The sequence below is a fragment of the Panthera leo genome, chromosome B2, assembly GCF_018350215.1.
Source record: "Panthera leo isolate Ple1 chromosome B2, P.leo_Ple1_pat1.1, whole genome shotgun sequence".
NCBI lineage: Eukaryota > Metazoa > Chordata > Mammalia > Carnivora > Felidae > Panthera > Panthera leo.
Window position 1 is genome coordinate 120522678 of NC_056683.1, and position 17458 is coordinate 120540135.

Here is a 17458-nt window from a genome sequence, read left to right on the forward strand (position 1 = left end):
TATTTGTTGAAAGAATTACCTGCCAGGCAAACCAAATGTCAGGACCAACAGCCAACTTCGTAGGGTAGGCAATAAATACAGGGAACATTGCTTCGTGGTTTCCTTGTGAAATGCATTTGTCTATGGAAAAGGATTTATTTGGATGGGTTTATGAACGACTGACATCGTAAGACCACTCTGTAGCCCCCTGGAGTCTGAACCTGACGCTCTTGGAAGCAAACCACCGAGCTGGAAGTTACAGGAACATTTCCCAGGTTTTACAATTTTAAATGGACCCATTATTGCTTACCCTCCCCCCGCAACCAAGATATACAGAAATAACACACGTGACACAATTTATGTAAATATTTTTCAAGGTTTTATTGCAAACCAAAGTTGGTTTATCGCACACAAAAAAAGTTGTGTGGTGGGGAGGGGGGGGGAAGAATTGTACATATTATAACCATGTTAATTACAGTACATTAAGATGGTGGTTTACATTACAAATAAGCCTGTAAGTTTAAATATACTAGTGTTATAACCCAATGTACAGACTGTCTTTATACAATACATACAGTTATCAGGAATGCAAAAAAAAAAAAAAAGGAGGAACATAAATAATGCCCATTTTACAGGTGACATTTTAAACAATGAAAATACCAGGCTTTGACCGACAACTGGGGCATTGGTCCATAAAAACCCTTTCTAAAAATAGAAATATTTGTAGCAGCAATGCTTTCTTTAAGCATCTGGATACAAGTCATTGCAAGACCATTTTCAATAAATTTTAGTTATTAGCTGTATCTTACAGAAGAAAAAAACGGTCTACACATAAATTTATCTTCCAAATATGGAAGAAACAAACAATGTCCCACATTGTAGTGTCCTGCAAGTGTCACATTGATGCTTATAACGAAATCCACCTGTGATCAAGCATACCACATTCATACCACTGTTCACACAGTAAATCCACAAGGGGAGGGGGGAAAAAAAAAAAAAGAACTGAAACACTCTGCAACAGGAAAAGCTTTGGAGCTAACACGATCTCATCAGAAAAGGCACATTTCATCAGATTCGACATCACGGCCCAGACAGACCCTCAGAAAACCCTCCTTAGAGCTGCATCGTCCTAATAAGACCACTGCCTCTGTCTACGGCGGCACGCAAACGCTCACTGCAGAGATAGCACCATGTTGGAAGGAAGAATAAAAATGAAAACCTCATGAGCTCACTGAGAGGAGGATGTGCTCTTCGAAAAGCTTCCGGCGAACAGTGTGCAATGAGATTGCCAAGACGTGCAAGCTTCCAGAGATGTGCAAATTCTCTTTTAAGACGTCCTGTCAGCTGGCGGCCCCGCCAGAAGGCTAACTAGAACACTTAACACACACACACACACACACACACACGAATCCTTCACGACCAACCCTGGGACCGTTCAGAGGAAAGAGTCCACAGGGGGTGCGTAGGAAAAGCCTAGGAAGGCCTCGGCCGCTTCCTTGACGCTGGCTGTGAGCAGGATGCTGTCAGGGGACCTGCCAATGGAGCTGGGGACCGGCTCTTCGGTAAATTCAGGATCAAAGTGCCTCAGGTCACTAGGTCCACTCTGTGGCAGGAAAACAAAACAAAACAAAACAAAACACTCAGCGTCAAGAATTCACGGTGGGTACAGGGCAGGGAAATCCTCATTTGGGCTTTAAATCCCGGAGCTCGACTCTTCAGGGCACTCTATGGAAACTCCCGTAATAGCCATCCGTTTCAAGCACAGAAGCCAAAGGCCACACAAAGTTTAAATAAGGCGGAGGGTGCTCGCTTTTTAGCTTTTGGTACTTGAATTGGGAGCTGTGGTGAGAAGTGATGTTAGCTTGGCTGGGACAAAAATTCCACTTTTCACCTAGGGAAGGTTGTGGTTTGTGAATAAAGGACCCGCCAAGTTGTTCCTTGAGGGCCCTCCCCTCCACCACCACAGCCTCTGACTTAAAGAAATGCCCTTTGGGCCCTCCTATACTTGGCAGAAAGAGACACTCACCACATTTGGGTTAAAAGGGGGAGTAATCTTCTTGTTAATGAGATCGTCCCAGTTAATTAGGGAGAAGAAGACGTGATTCTTAATCTCCATCTGCCGAGAAGAAACAGGAGGTTAAGTTAGACAGGTGGAATTCGAGAAGGGCAGTGAGGTCTAGGGCGCTTCCCAGCCCGCCCAGAACAGGGAGAAGGCACTCACAAAGTCGTCCTGGGCACCCAGCCTCTTGGTCCTGTCCTTCTGCAGGAGGCCCTCCAGAAGGTGTCTGGCAGAATTGGTAATGTTGGGCTTCAGCTGGAGGGGCTTGTTCAGAATGTTGTCGTACATCTCAGCTGTGTTTCGGCTATAAAAAGGAGGCTGAAAGAACAGGGGAAATCAGCGCTTAATCGGGGGTCTGGTACAGCAGACATTACCAAGAGAGAAATGCAGTGTGGTACGCTAGATTCGACAAAACCCTTCCCTTAATGGGGTTTTTCTGCCCTGGATTTTTCACTGTCTGTTTCGCAGTCCTCATCAGAGAGGAGACATTAATAAGCCACATTTTTCCTCACGCAGGTTAAGTGTGGTCATATCTGGAAAATGCGAGTTTACCAAAAAAAAAAAAAAAAAAAAAAAAAAAAAAAAAAAATTCACTAAGAGCTTGCTCTAAAACACCTATAAAATAACCATTTGGCTTCTCTTATCAGCATCTGATAAGGTTATTCATAAAGGGCAAGACACAATGACCAGATGGGACTTGTGTGCCCAGGTAAGTCTGGGTTTCAAGAGGACTACGTTCTGGGGAGCATTATCAAGCCAGGGCCATAGTCCATGACTCTCAACGTGCTACTCACCAGGCCATACAGCATCTCATATAAGACGGCCCCCAGGCACCACCAGTCCACGGTCCTGTCGTAAGGCTGCTTATGAAGCACCTCAGGTGCAAGATACTGAAACACAAAGCAGGACAACAGTGTTCAGGAGTCCGCAAAACCAGGAATCCCAAGACCAGGCATGCACTTTGAGAGGGCCGAGAGACCCTGGGTCCACCCGCAGGACACATGCCTTTACGTTACTTCCTGGTAAAGAGGCTGACGGGCCAGTTAGCTGTACTGATGTTTAGGAAGCTGTTGGGCACCCAGCAGATTATCCTACTTGGGAACTGAAAACCTTTTAGGCCATGGTTTTTGCAAACAGCTTGTCTTAATGAAAGCAACATGAGGCCTTGGGATTTCCCATGCTGCATCAAACAGCAAATGTGTTTTACTTGCGCTGAACGGGACTGAGAAATCTCTGAGAATGATCTACTCTTCTGGTAGTTTAAGTATTATTGCACTTGCCTCCCCCTGGAAGGAGGGGCACAGACCAGTCCCCCAATCAAGAGCGCTCTTACCTCGGGCGTGCCACAGAAGGTGGATGTTGTGCCATTGTGTTCGATGTTCTCCTTGCAGAGCCCAAAGTCAGTAAGGACAATGTGTCCCTGTGAATCCAGCAAAATATTCTCTGGTTTTAAGTCTCTGCAAGGAAAAAAAAAAAAAAAAAGTAGTTGTGTAAGTTAATTTCACTTCATAAGAAATCCTCTGGGAAAATAATAGCTTGGGGTATTAGAAGCATTTTCAATTCACTGAGGGTGTACAGTGAATACAAAAAGGGAGTCCTTGTTCTGCTAATCTATTCTGGATTAGGCACAATCCTAGCTGGCCGGTTCCCTCGTGGCACGGAGTCAAGGCGGCTCACATGCTGGGGTATCCGGTTTTAGGTGACCAAGCTGTACGTAAATACAAATTATTTTAAGGCTCCGTCAAAGGCTAGGGCTATGTCTTCTTTGTACCCAGGAAGGTAACCTTGAGGGCTCTGCAGCTCACCTATAAACGATGTTCAGAGAGTGCAGGTAACCCAAGGCACTGGCTATTTCAGCAGCGTAGAAACGAGCCCGTGGTTCCAGGAAGCAACGTTCCCTCTGAAGATGGTAAAACAACTGCAGGAGACGGGACAAGGTCAGCTGGGTTGCCAAGGCTTGGTAACAATGCATTTCATTAGACTTGACATATATAGCTAAAGAGAACAATTGCAGGAAGCGGCCCTAAATAGTCTCTTAACTATATGAAACTCTCAGGTTAAAGGAAATGCTAATTCTGGTAACTTTTCCCCCCTAAATGTCATTTAAAACCTCTCTCTCCTCTCAAACTGGAAACAAGAATGCGATGCACAGACACCCAAAGGTTAGTTCCCGTTCCCGCCGCTCACCTCTCCACCATTAATATAGTCGAGGACAAAGTACAATTTGTCAGCGGTCTGGAAAGAGAAGTGAAGGCCCACCAGGAAAGGGTGTTTTACATTCTTCAGTAGAACATTCCGTTCCGACATAATATGCTTTTCCTAGAAAAAGGACAATTAGGATTTAGTGGCAAATTTCAACGTGGTACCAAAATTCTAAGGTAAAACCACCCAGTGAATGTCTATCTCCAACTGCAATCCATCACATTTCATACCTCCTTCTTTTTCAGAATCGCTTTCTTCTGTAAAACTTTGACTGCATAGAATGCTTCTTCTGCTTTGTGTCTTGCTAGAAGAACCTGAAATTTCAATTCAAAAAGTCATTTTGCTGCCTGCATCCACTGAGAATGTCAGACGAATGCATGAAAGACTATCAAAAATGAGGTCTTCAGATCTGAAATTACCTTTCCAAAACTGCCTTTGCCAATCACTTTCAAGAAGTGAAAGTCAGATGGTTTAGCATGAGGATTGGACGACGGGCCAAGGTTGATTTGCTGAGAGGGACTTGGCTGGAAAAGAAAACGTTTTCTTTTAATAGCCTTGCCTCAAAGGAAGAACAACAATCACCATACATCCTAAATACAATCAAAACTACTTTTCATCCGTACACAGTAATATTTCATATGGGAGTGTGCAAATGGTACACAGTAATGTTGTAACCAGATAAAAATTTTATGCAACATGCCTTTTAAAATACTGCACTGACTCAATACTTAGGTGCTTATGTCACTTGTTATGCCATTAACTGAGGCATCCCTGCCTTGAGACTAATTTCTAGAAAATGCTATTTTAATCCATCACGGTAGGAATACTAACTGACTCATTTACAAGATGCCTCCACAGAAGCATCACAAATAGAGAATACTTACTGGAGGAGAAGGGTTGGCATTCATAAGCTCAGGCTCCTGAGGTTGGGAGATTTTCAAAATGGACTGAACTTCAGGGCTGCAGAGAAAGGAACAACTTGAGAACCTCCTAGACTCGTCGCAAGGGGGCACACCGACACCAGTAGTTAAGGTTCGGGCTCGACTTTCCCGGACAGGTCCGAGTGTTTAAACTTAAAACCACCCAAATAAATGACTCAGTTAAAGAAAATAATAGCCAAAGAAAATAATAAGCCCACTTCAAATACAGCGATGAGGGCTGTTTTTCATGGAAACGGGGTGAATTAGGCAAACAGGAAAATTTTCACCTTGCAGCTCTCTCTTCCAGGCCAAATCAGCAAATTAGTTTTAATATTTAAAATGTTCTAAACTGGATTTGGAGAGAGAAAAGGGATCCCACCCTCGGGGAAGTCTTCGGCTTCCTGATCGACACCCCGACGAGAGTGTGTCTTCACTGCTGATAAACAAGCTAGGCTACTTATTTTTTATTTCCCCCAGTCCTCCCCCAAACTTACTGTTTGCATGCGTAGGAGTTATTGGCAATCTTCTGAATAAAGTCGTTCAGGCCCATCCTCCTCTGTTTCATGAAAGCTGTGAATTAAAGGAGAAATAAATAAAAGTCTAGATGGCTTCGCAACGGCCGACGCCACACACACTGATTTATTTGATGCGTGACCTTAAAAAAGTTTCCACTTCGCACATCCTAGAAGTCCCGTATAATTCCTACACTCACCGATGAGAATTGCTACCATTCCCCTCATTCTGGAGTAAGTGAGGGTGCCCCTAGCAGCCTCGGTTTTCACCGTCATCTCCGCAGAGAGAGCACAGCGAGACGTTACAGAGGAGACACCAGCTCAGCCAACACTGGGCGCGCGCGGCGCCGCCGACTTTATAAGCCCCGAGCCGCCGCGGGGCGGGGCTCACGCCACAATGAGGAAGCGGCGCCGCCCGGCCCCGCCCTAGCCCCGCCCCCGGCCCCGCCCCCGGCGGCCGCGCGGCCCACCCGACCGCCGTGTGGCTGGCGGTGGCGAGCGGTTCGGTCCCGGGCGGGAGGGCAAGCCCTCCCGGCGGGGGCGGGGGGCGCGGGGACTGCCCGGGAGGCCCGGCCGCCGGGCTGTTATCTGCCTCTTTCAGCGACCCCGCGGGACAGAGGGAAACCGCAGGCGGAGGGGGCGGGGGCAGGGAGAGCCCGGGGTAATTTTCCACCCTTCTCATTTATTCCACCCGGCTGGGAAATCAGAGTCGCGGCACTGGGGCGCTTTCCGCCCGGCGCGCGGCGAGCCGGTGGCTCTGTGCCCGCTCTGGTTTGTCACACCCTCACTGGCGATCCCCTCCGGGTCCCGAAGCCGGCCGTTCCCCCCCCCCCACCCCCGCCGGCAGCCTAGCAGCCCCCGGCCGGCGGCCGCGCACAACCCGCCCGAGGTGTCTCTGTGCCGAGGGCGGCCCCGCGCGCCCTGATCTGCGGGGTCGCCGTGGGGCCGGGGCGCCCGGCGCGTCCCCCGCTCCCGCCGCCCCCTCGGCCGGCCTCGGTCCCTCCACCCTGAGGACGAGCACCCACCCCCGGCCCCTCTCGCCCGAGCCGAGCGACTAGCGGCGGAGCGGGACGGTCCCCGCGTGGCGGCCGCGGCGCTTACCCAGGCCGGTCAGCAGGAAGGACTCGCTGCGTTTCTGCGCCTCGGCCCTCTTTTTGTGGCGGGGCCGAAGCAGGGACTCGAGACGGGCCCTGGCCAGCGCGCCCTGCATCTCCCCCATGGGCAGCGGCGGCCGGCGCGCAGCGGGCGAGGGCGACAGGAGAACACTGACGTTTCCTTGAAGGAGCCGCCGTGACTCAGGCTGGGCAAGATTTCCTGCCCCGAGACCCAAAACAAACAAATGGCCCTTGTGCACGGCCGAGCCGCTTCCGAAAACGCCTTTTTTGTGCTTTTGGCCAAAGCCAAGCAAGGCTGCAAAATCCCAGAACTTGGAAGCGGAGGAAGGAAGGAAAGAAAGAGGGAAGGGGGAGGGAGAGGTCAGGAATGTGTAGGGGAGGGGGCGGAAATAAAATTCGTCTCTGCACTAAAGGGAAAAAAAAAAGTACAATCTGCATTTCACTTTTTTTTCCTCCTCTAATCTTTGAGAACATTCTGTCCGTTCCGCATGTAATTTTTCTTGCATCTTTAATCTCCGCCACGCCATGAACACGTGAGGTAGTGGCACGTTAGGGGAGCGGTGGCTCCGCGCAAGGCGCCGACCTGGCGTGACCCCGGGCATCGGCGACTCCCGGATTCCCTGTCCCGCTCTCCCACCTGAAAACTCCGCTAGGTCGCATTACATCGTCTTAAACACCCTTAGTCTGTCCTCGTCTTCCCTACCCCTCCTCCGGTTTATTTCAGCGCTGACCCGGGAGTCTTCTTACAGTTTAACCACCTTGCTCTTTCTCTCGAGTCCCAGGTAAACGGGGACTCGTGGACGCGTGAAAGATTAGCCGGGTGTCCGCTCTCCAGAGAGCAGTGGAGAGAGGGGAAGGCCCTGCAGAGCAGCGGCGCGGTGCCTTCCAGTAACCCCGCCGCTGGGAGATGCCTGGGCGCTGCTGCAGCCCTACCGCCGGCGCGGGGACGCGGGCCAGCGCTGGCGGGGAAGCCGAGAGCACAGCGACTGGGCCGGGAGCGGGAGGCGGCTGCAGGGAACTAAGGTTTGTAGGGCCGGGTACCTGGCACTTGCTGGTGCTGGCCGCGGCTGCCCTGCCGTGACCCCTCACTGCCAAGGGCCCTGCCATTTTTGAGTTACATACTGGGTCTGACACACTCCGAAATACCAGCTGTCAAACCAAGAATAGCCTGTGAAGCGGTTTTTTTTCTTTCGTCCCGGGCAGGGATTTGTTTTGCAGGCACAAGCACCTCATTTGCCCTAATATGACCTGTAGCCTCAGCTGCTGCTTGGTTTGCTCAGTGGCAACAGCCCCAAACTGGGAAGGGAACACACATTCTCTCTGCCAGAGACTGGCTGGGAAATTTTGCCTGGGACCCACTCTTTAAAACACTTCTCGATGCCTGAGATGCCTGAAATTGATGCTCCAATCTAAAGCAAGGTTTAGGAAACTCCAATTCACGGTTTAAGTGGCCCATTACTGCTTCCTTTTCCATGGATCCTTCATAGAATATGACTTTGTTACTGCCAGTGCCCCCCCCGCGTCGGGTTCCACTCCAACTAGCCTGCTCCCACACCATTCCGTCCCCCTTGAAGACAGCAAATTTGGCACAGATTGTCCGGAAACACCGACCTGTACCAAGATTTCTGCGTGTTTGTTCTTAAAGCACGGAGTTGAGTAAACTTTTATCAGAGACCCTCCCCTGCGACTCCAACCCCACGCCTTCTGTAGGCCAAGTAATCTCAGATCCTCTAAAGCGTCTTCGTTTTCTCCATTCCCTCCAAATTATAGCAATAAAATCACACCAACCTTTCAAAGGGGATTTTATAGCTTCCTCTTTCATTCTTCAGGTTGCCTAGGATGTGAACGTTGGGGATTACTTTCTGGAGGCTGAAGGTAGAGCTCAGTTATGGTTGGAATAGTCTCCCTGCTGTGTGCCTGATAAGGCTGGAAGCTGAGATGATAGGGAGCAGGAGTCAGAGGCAGCTGTCCTGCTCTGTTATGCACCCCACTTTATATAAAGGCAATTTACATACAGGAAGGGAGCAAGCTGCAAAGTTCAACACTGGGCCGTTTATTCTCTCCATTGCAACATCACTCAGAAAATTACAGTCATCAGCGTCCTGAGTTTATTACACCCCCAGCAAGACACACAAGAAATGTAACTGGACTGATGATCATCACAAATCAGTCCAGAAAAAAAAAAAAAAAGATTCAAAACACATGCACGGGGATCATTTTTTTTTTTTTTTCAAAGAAGCTCTGCCACATGCATTCCAAGAAGAACGTGGAATTCAAGTTAGAGGGCTCTAAGTGGAAGAGAGAAGAGGCACAACCATATGATTTGTGGTTGGAACAGAAAAAGGACGTCTGATGTTCTCCTTCCTCCCCCTACCCTAATGTTCGGCGCTTGGAGACGGACGGTCTGCTAAACTTATCATTTAACGTAGAGAATCAAGTTGTTGAGACTGGCTTTTCTTCCAACCGGATACCTGAAGGGTGGAGCAGGCGCCCCCAGTTCTGTCCCAGCAACCTACGAAGACTTCCGAACAGGAAGGTGACACACAGCGGCGGGTGGATGGGGTATGCGGTGGGGGGGAGGGGGGGGGGAGGTAGACGAGGGAACGGTGCGTGACGCGCGCCTGTTAACTATGCACTGGCTTTAGGGTTGCCCTGTGGTCGCTATTCAAACGCTTCGTCTGTTCTTCCTTCCCGTCGCCAGCCTCTTTCTTTGGTCCCGGTAGTCTTCCTACCGGGAGGAATCCGGCCCCTTTCCTCTTACTCCCTGGTGGCGAAGTGGCCAGAGTTGAGTCACCAAATTCAGCTTGTAAATGCAACCCAGAGGGCGATCGCGTTCTCTGCGAGAACCGCTCTGGAGTGCATGATTTCCCCCCACTTCTCCTGAGGTTTAATCAGTTCCAGAGAGTTTCTCTGTAACACCTTGTGCAGTCACAGAAAATATAGAAGGCTTGATAGGAGATAGGCTAATTACCTTCCCACTCCCCCAAGCCAGTAATCTCATTTACGCCTCATAGTGGGGAAACTGCAATCAAAACACTCAAATGGAAATGATTCACCCAGATGTAAAGTTTGCACTGAAACAAATCATTTTCCAGTGCATGTGTATTTTCATGCTTCAGAAAAATCATTTTAGTTCTACTTTAATTTTCCTTCGTGAGGGGCTGTAAATACTAAAACCTGAAGGCTTTGCTAAGATATGACCCTTTTCATTTAATTTGAGGGTTCAGGAAGGAAATTCCTGATATTTCTCTACATAGTGAAGTAAATATTTTGAAAATATTTTTACAAGGACCTAGTTATAGCCCCTCCTGGGCTGCTTCTTAAATGTCTCCGCTAGATGTACAGTCTTTTCATTCCTTAGATACAATACCTTCCACGATAATAGGGCAATACAATTGTTTTGCATTGTCCAAAGTGCCAAATATTCTAGAACAATCTTGTGCACAGTTTAGGTTCCCATACGTATTGATTTATTCATTGATCCTCATAGAATCCTTTTCCTGGAGCATCACCAATGTAATTACACGGAAACACCCAAAACCATAATTATTACTCCAGAGAGCAACTAAGTCAATCAGTTTCTGCTAAAGATCATCACCGAGCGCATGCCTTTTGTTTTTTCCTTACAGTATTCGTCAAACAGAAAATGATAAAAAATGAGTTTATTCATAATGGCTATTATAGGTAAGTAATTAGTAGTGGTTAAATGTCTATAGATCACAGGTTCTATAGTGATTATTATGTTCTGTATTCATAATTGTCAAAAGTGAAATGCATAAAGAAGATGAGAATGTGATCGAATAGATGACTAAGAGAAGAACACAGTACTTAGAATAATAGTGTTTAGTGTTGTTAAAACCCACCAAACTACATCCTTTATTTATGCAGGGCTTAGTTCTTTTCCAAGACAGCGGTTTTGTTTGTTTGTTTTTTTTAATTTTTTTTAACGTTTATTTATTTTTGAGACAGAGAGAGAACATGAACGGGGGAAGGTCAGAGAGAGAGGGAGACACAGAATGTGAAACAGGCTCCAGGCTCTGAGCCGTCAGCACAGAGCCCGACACGGGGCTCGAACTCATGCACCGCGAGATCATGACCTGAGCCGAAGTCGGACGCTTAACAGACTGAGACACCCAGGCGCCCCAAGACAGCGGTTTTGAATAAACAAGACTACACACTCTAAGAACTTTGAAATAGGGTTTCGCTAACTAATATACACGTAGCTGTCTAGTAGGGAGGCTTTAGGTTGTTTTCTCTAACGGCACTTTTAAGTTATTAAGGATTAAGCAATTTTGGTTGCTTTCCTTCGGAGTTGAGCCGGAGATAGGCAAACTTGTGAAGTATCAAAACTTGCGTTTGGAACCAAATGTATCTCCTTCCTGTAACCCTTCTCTCTCTCACTGGAGTGAACTGCTGGGCCTCTCCACTTCCCACACACAGCACTGGCACACGCTGTGGTCCTGAAAACCCTGGAATATTGCCTTCTGCCCTCCTTCCCCCTAATGCCAACTGCCTCAAAGCCCTGCTCTCAGCTAATCGCCCGCAGGAGGTATTGACCTGATTCTCCTTCTCCAGCTCCCTGGCTTTCGCCCTCCTTCCCTCCCTGCCTCCCTTGCTCCCTTCTTCCCCCAACCTTCCATTTGTACATGCAAGCATTTAATAAGGATTTATTAAGTAAGTATAAATGTTAAGATCAAGGGACACACATACGAGTAATCCAGTTATCTGATGCATAGAAGCTGTCATTTTCAGTGGGGAGCATACGTGTGAATGATGAGGCACCAGGAGGAGTGTTACCCCATGATAAGTGTTAAAACAGAGGTTGGGACAGTCTACCACAGGAGAGCGGAGAGAGGACTGTTCTACCGGGGAGCAGCAGCACCCATGTGCATGTCGAGGGAAGTCGCCACAAAGAAATCATGTTTGGGCTGATCCTGGAAGATTCAGCTGGGAACAAGAGAGGAAAGTCATGCTAGGCAGAAGAAATAGCACGAGTGACTAACTCTCAGGTGCTATTTAGCACCTCTGGAACGCTGTGGAAATATGGTCCATATTCAGACCTTACACACAAGCACAGTGTAGACAGCTGCTGTTGCTGCTGCAGTGGAAAAATAGCACTTTCAAGGGAGATAAAGATTCCAGAGGCACAAATCTGTCTCTCCCTTTCTCTGCCTCCCCCTCTCCAACCCTGATATACACGGAATTAATAATGTCTTAAAAATGCATTCATTTAAAGGACTGCCAAGCATTAGCCTGCATAGGTATCTTTGTGTCTAGCATAGCTCTAGATATAGCTGGAGCTCCTTGGTCCTGATCAACAGATTCTTCTAGAACTCTGCTTCAGACACCGCTAGACGCAGGAGGTACAGTGATGAACATGAGCTCACATGGGGAGGGCCGGGTGGGAAGTTCCCCACGAAGGTAGATTGAGCCAGACTGAGAAGGGATTCAAAGCCACAAGGAAAATTATTCCACCAAGGCTTTTAGAGAGACATATTCCGATGTGTTTTGGAAAGTTCATTCAAACCAACACATGATTCATAACTCAACTCTTAATCCTTCAAAGGATACTTGCTTTTTTTTAAGTACCCCTAGCTCATTAAAAATGAACAAATTTGCACGCACAAACATGTAAGGGAGCATTGGAGACTGGAATGGGAGATTTATGTAGTTGGAAGATGTATGAACAATTAGACAAGCATAGGTGTAATCTAACACGGGGATTGGCAATCTTTCAGAGACAGTAAATGACTCCAATGTTCTAGACCCATCTGCCTAACAATAAAGTTGGTGGGAGGATGGGGGGCATGGTTTTGTAGTGAATTTTTTACTTCAGTCAGGAGACAAATCAAAGAAAGGAAGCCGGTGGTCGCTCTTGACACGGTAGGAATGACAATCTAGCCAAAGGGTCTATGACAGGCTGAAAACTCACCGTATCCCCATCTTTGGGATGCTGTAAATGTCTGCTATAGTATGATCGAATGAGCAATAAATAAAAATAAAAAATGACTATTGGGGCGCAGGCTGCCTGGGTGGCTCAGTTGGCAAGCTTCTGACGCCAGGATTTGGCTCAGGTCATGATGTCATGGTTTGTGAGTTAGAGTCCCATAGTGGGCTCCATGCTGACAGTGTGGAACCTGCCTGGGATTCTCTCTTTCCCTCTGTCTCTGCCCTTCCCCCGCCCACTGTCTGTCTCTCTCTCTCAAAAATAAATAAATAAACTTAAAAAAAATTAAAAAAAAAAAAAAAAAAGAACAACTATCAGAGCACCTGGGTAACTCAGGTTACCTTGGTTGTCTGGCTCTTGATCTCAGCTCAGATCACGATCTCACGGTTCGTGAGATCAAGTCCCGCATTGGACTCTGTGCTGACAGCATGGAAACTACTTGGAATTCCCTCTCACCCTTTCTCTCTACCCCTCCCCCACTCGCTCTCATTCTCTCTCTCTCTCTCTTTCTCAAAATAAATAAACATTAAAAAAATAATTTTCAACCAGAGAATTAAGAAATGATAAATGTAATGATAAAATGCCAGATATTGAGGCAAGGAAAGCCAGAGAGCTTTGACCTTCAGACCTCCTTCCTTGGCTCTATCCATGGGGAGTCCACACCTGCACTTACTCTCCCTCTCAAATCTCACAGCCCAGCCTGGCATTCAGGCAGCACAGGGCTTGAAATTTCCTTGCAGGCTGAATCCTTCTTGGGGCACACATATTAAGGTTGTGACCTACATGAAGACCGGATAATGGGCAATCTTTCACCCCCCTCCTCTATAAATGCCAAGAACAAATAAGGAGACTGGATTTCTGGCAGACATCTTTTGCCAAACTTAAGTGAAACCTGAAAGCTTCAATTTGCTCAGTATGAATGTCTCCCCAAATCTCTCCCAGTTCTGACCCTATAATTAATCTAGGAAGAGGGGCGCCTGGGTGGCGCAGTCGGTTAAGCGTCCGACTTCAGCCAGGTCACGATCTCGCGGTCCGTGAGTTCGAGCCCCGCGTCAGGCTCTGGGCTGATGGCTCGGAGCCTGGAGCCTGTTTCCGATTCTGTGTCTCCCTCTCTCTCTGCCCCTCCCCCGTTCATGCTCTGTCTCTCTCTGTCCCAAAAATAAATAAAAAACGTTGAAAAAAAAATTAAAAAAAAAAAAAATCTAGGAAGAAACAACAGAAACTCCCCCCATCAGGGATTGTTTCCAGTGAAACTTGCCTACAAATTGCAGTGACAAAATAACATTAATGTAACAGTAACCAACATGGGAAAACCAGGAGCAGGATGGTTGGCGGAAGGTTGATTGGCATAATTTTAATGTAAAGCAGTTTAGTGAGCTTCTTTTTCTTTTAACTTTTTTTTTAATGTTTATTTTTGAGAGAGAGAGAGAGAGAGAGAGAATCCAAAGCAGGATCCCAGCTCAGAGCCCCACGCAGGGCTCGAACCGTGAGGTCATGATCTCAGCCCAAGTAGGACACTTAACAGACTGAGCCACCCAGGCGCCCTAAGTGAACTTCCTTTTGATTTCAACTCTGAATGTAAGCTGCATAAACATTTATGTCACCTTCCTCAACAGGCTCTGAAGTGTCAGTAACATGCTGAAGGTGGGGCTCCCTGTGGTCCACGTTAATCCACTACAGCTGAGGCTCATTACCTGTGACGCCTTAGACAAGGTATTCTCTTAACCTTGAAAATCTGTATAATGGGGATACTAAAACTTGAAATAAATTGCAAAAAAAAATAACTGAAATAGAGAATTTAGTAAGTTGGAATCTCACATGGAAAATAGGACACATCTGTGTTCCTTACCCCTACCCTACACATGTCACAACTAGAAACAGAACATATCATACAACTCAAATGGCTCCCACAAATCACGACAACTATGGTTATGTACTGTGCTTAAAGCACATGAAGAATACGAGCCACTTAATCTGCTGGGCCAAGGACAGGCCCATGCGATGGCAATTCCACCAAGGGCCTGAAAAGATGATCCATTTAGTTCTTCAGACTTCTCCCTCCTCTCTTGGTCTCCCCATGGACAATGCTCCAGAATGGGTTGGATCAAGGAACTAGATGCCCTGATAACCGAATAAACACTTGTTTATCAAACAAAGGCTAAAGTTTAAATCGAAAGAGCAGAGAGTAAGCCAAAAGCTAACCCAGAGGAGTTTTTAGTTGCTCAGGTGGATGGAAAACAATAGAATGTATGTTTGGGCCTATTGAGAGGGTGGCGTCATTGAAAGCAGGTCCTACAAGGCTAGTCAACACAGAAGATGCTTTCCCTGGGTCGTTCCACCTGTCCTCAGGGAAAGAAGAGAAAACTCCAAAGGCCTGTGTGTGGCCTATTATGTTTAGTCCTTCAGACCTCTATGGGGCACTGCTTTTGTGCCAGGCAGTGTGCTGAGTCCTAGATCTAACAAAGATATCCAAGGTGGACAGCATTGCCACACTCAAGGAGGGCATGGTCCACATTTCTTTAGCTGAATTGAATAGCTTCCCAAAAGCAAAGATAAGCTTACAGATATTTCTACTTTTTCTAAGACCCAGCTATGCCATTAAGAGACAGCCTTGGGCAGGTGTAACCATTTAGAATACCCACTTTTTCGAGTGAGGGATGAGCTGGAAGCCCTCTTGTAGCTGTAATATTGTGCGGTGCTGTGATATCTGGGAAAAGATAAATCTGAAAGGAACTTCTGGATGCCCAGAACCACCTCCTATAATAGCGCCCGGCTACTCCTTTGGAGCCCTTCCCTTCTGCCCCTCATGGTAGCCTTTAGTCAAGGATTTTGTGGCTTACTTATTTACATCTCAAGTGTCTCTCTGGACTGTTGAGTGCTTTGAAGATTAGACCACATGAGTGAGATTGATGTTTCTTGCCTACCTAACATTCTTTAATCAGGCCCTTCTCCAGCTCCCTCTTCCCACTCTCTTTCGTTCTCCAGGCTGACGCCATCTTGGCTCTGTTCCTTTTACAAAGCCAGTCTTGTGTCTGCCTTTGGGACTTTGTCTATGCCACGCTCTCCACCTGGGATGATTTCCTCCTGGTGCTCACATGGCTGGATCCTTCTTGCCATTCGGATCTTAGAGTAAACATCATTTACACAATGGACCTAAACCACCCAGCTGGCCATCCTTTGCCACTCACCCTATTTCAATGATCTGCATATTAGTTTTATTATCTGACATTTTTCTTGGGTTCATTATCTCCTTGCACTAGAAAGTAGCCTCTGTAAGACAGGGATGATATTTGTTTTATTCTTCATAGTATCCCTGATGCCCGGAAGAGTGTGTGGCCTAAAGGAAGTGCTTAATAAATGAAACGACTTAATAATATACCCCTTATATATTGCTGGGTACATAATTGTTTCTCAATAAATTGTGGTTTTCCTCCCTTCATCTCATAATCAAGGGTACGTTTTCTTAGCAATCCCTTTACACCTCACTATAAAAAGCAAGACAAAATCAAACCAAACAAAAAAGAAAACCCTTGAATTTAGGTATTTTATTATATATTACATATTATGCTACTCAATTCCTTCAGAAAACCAAAGCACTAAATTTTATAAATGATGTACAAGGAAGATTTTGAAATCAAGGCTGTTCTTTTAGTCCAAGGAGGTCATTAAACAATCATAGTGAATAACCATTTTTCAAGAAAACTGAAGTAGATACTCTTTTTTACAGACCACATTCAATGGACACTTTGTCAAGTGCAGAGACTCTTACCATTGGGAGGGGGGCCATCTAAGGCTTTCATCTGTCCATCTTGGGAAAATGCCAGTGTTGCTTCTTATTCCAAGGACCACAGATAATCTTCCAATGAGTCAGAAAAATGTATCCTCTCTTCTCTCTCCTTTTAAACTTGCTCCCTAAATTCTCCTTTGTCCCCTAATTTTTTGCCATCTATTAAAATAGAATTTTAAAATGAGAATCCATTAGGCCCCATGATTCTTTGCTTCTGCTTTTGGGTGAAGGCCCTCTGGCCTATTCCTTTCATGAACCTCCCGGGTTTTGCAGGTGCGGACTGATCATACTCATGAGACGTTGGCCGTTAACTAAGGAGAACTCCCCTTTGTTCAGAGGTTAAAGAAATGGCAAGCTAACTTTCCCAGAGTAGCACAGCTCAGACACAGAGAGAGCCCAGTGCTCTCCAGGTCTCTTCCCAGCATTCTGTGATTGTCCTACAGAATCTGTAAAAGTAGATGTATCCTCAGTAGATGTTGGTAGCAAGATGTCAACCTGTATTTGTAGATACGTAGGAATAAAGGGAGGGAACACTCTCTTCATTAATGACACCATATGAATTGGTTTATAGGAAAGAATGCTGTCATAGCATCTTCGACTTCTATCATTCAACCGACTTTCCCCAAGAGCTTCAGAACCTCTCATCCAGCCTGAGGACACACAGGATAACCTGGTCCCTCATGGAGGGCTTTGTATCTTGTAATCACAAAGGTCTTTCATAACCTTCATATTGCCAGAAAGCCTGAATGAACATTTATTACAAAACACTTCTACTTTCTTTTCTTTTATTTTTTTTTAATGTGTATTTATTTTGAGAAAGAGAGAGAGTGTGTGTGTACATGAGCAGGAGAGGGGCAGAGAGAGAGGGAAAGGGAATCCCAAGCAGGCTCCACGCTCAGTGCAGAGCCCGACACAGGGCTCCGTCTCAAGACCACGA

The 17458-nt window shown here is 46.7% G+C and overlaps 1 protein-coding gene and 1 long non-coding RNA gene across 4 annotated transcripts; one reads left to right on the forward strand and one right to left on the reverse strand.

Moving 5' to 3' along the window:
* Positions 1–335: 335 nt before the first annotated feature.
* On the reverse strand, positions 336–8699 carry SGK1 (serum/glucocorticoid regulated kinase 1). 3 transcript variants are annotated; one of them, XM_042939886.1, is made up of 12 exons: positions 8576–8699; positions 5655–5730; positions 5125–5200; positions 4660–4764; positions 4471–4554; positions 4226–4357; positions 3844–3956; positions 3372–3495; positions 2833–2928; positions 2201–2356; positions 2006–2095; positions 336–1582 (listed from the first exon to the last, which is right to left on the reverse strand). In XM_042939886.1, the coding sequence occupies exons 1-12, from the start codon at positions 8607–8609 to the stop codon at positions 1415–1417; spliced, it is 1254 nt and encodes a 417-aa protein (XP_042795820.1). In that variant the 5' UTR covers positions 8610–8699; the 3' UTR covers positions 336–1414. The 3 variants fall into 3 exon arrangements, with proteins under 3 accessions (XP_042795820.1, XP_042795817.1, XP_042795819.1); XM_042939883.1 differs by lacking the exon at positions 8576–8699 and adding an exon at positions 6774–7650; XM_042939885.1 differs by lacking the exon at positions 8576–8699 and adding an exon at positions 5873–6022.
* Positions 8700–8729: 30 nt separating this feature from the next.
* Positions 8730–17360, forward strand: LOC122220401. Its single transcript, XR_006202830.1, has 4 exons — positions 8730–9323; positions 10417–10471; positions 14351–14447; positions 17093–17360. It is a non-coding gene; the product is annotated as an uncharacterized LOC122220401 (long non-coding RNA).
* Positions 17361–17458: the final 98 nt, after the last annotated feature.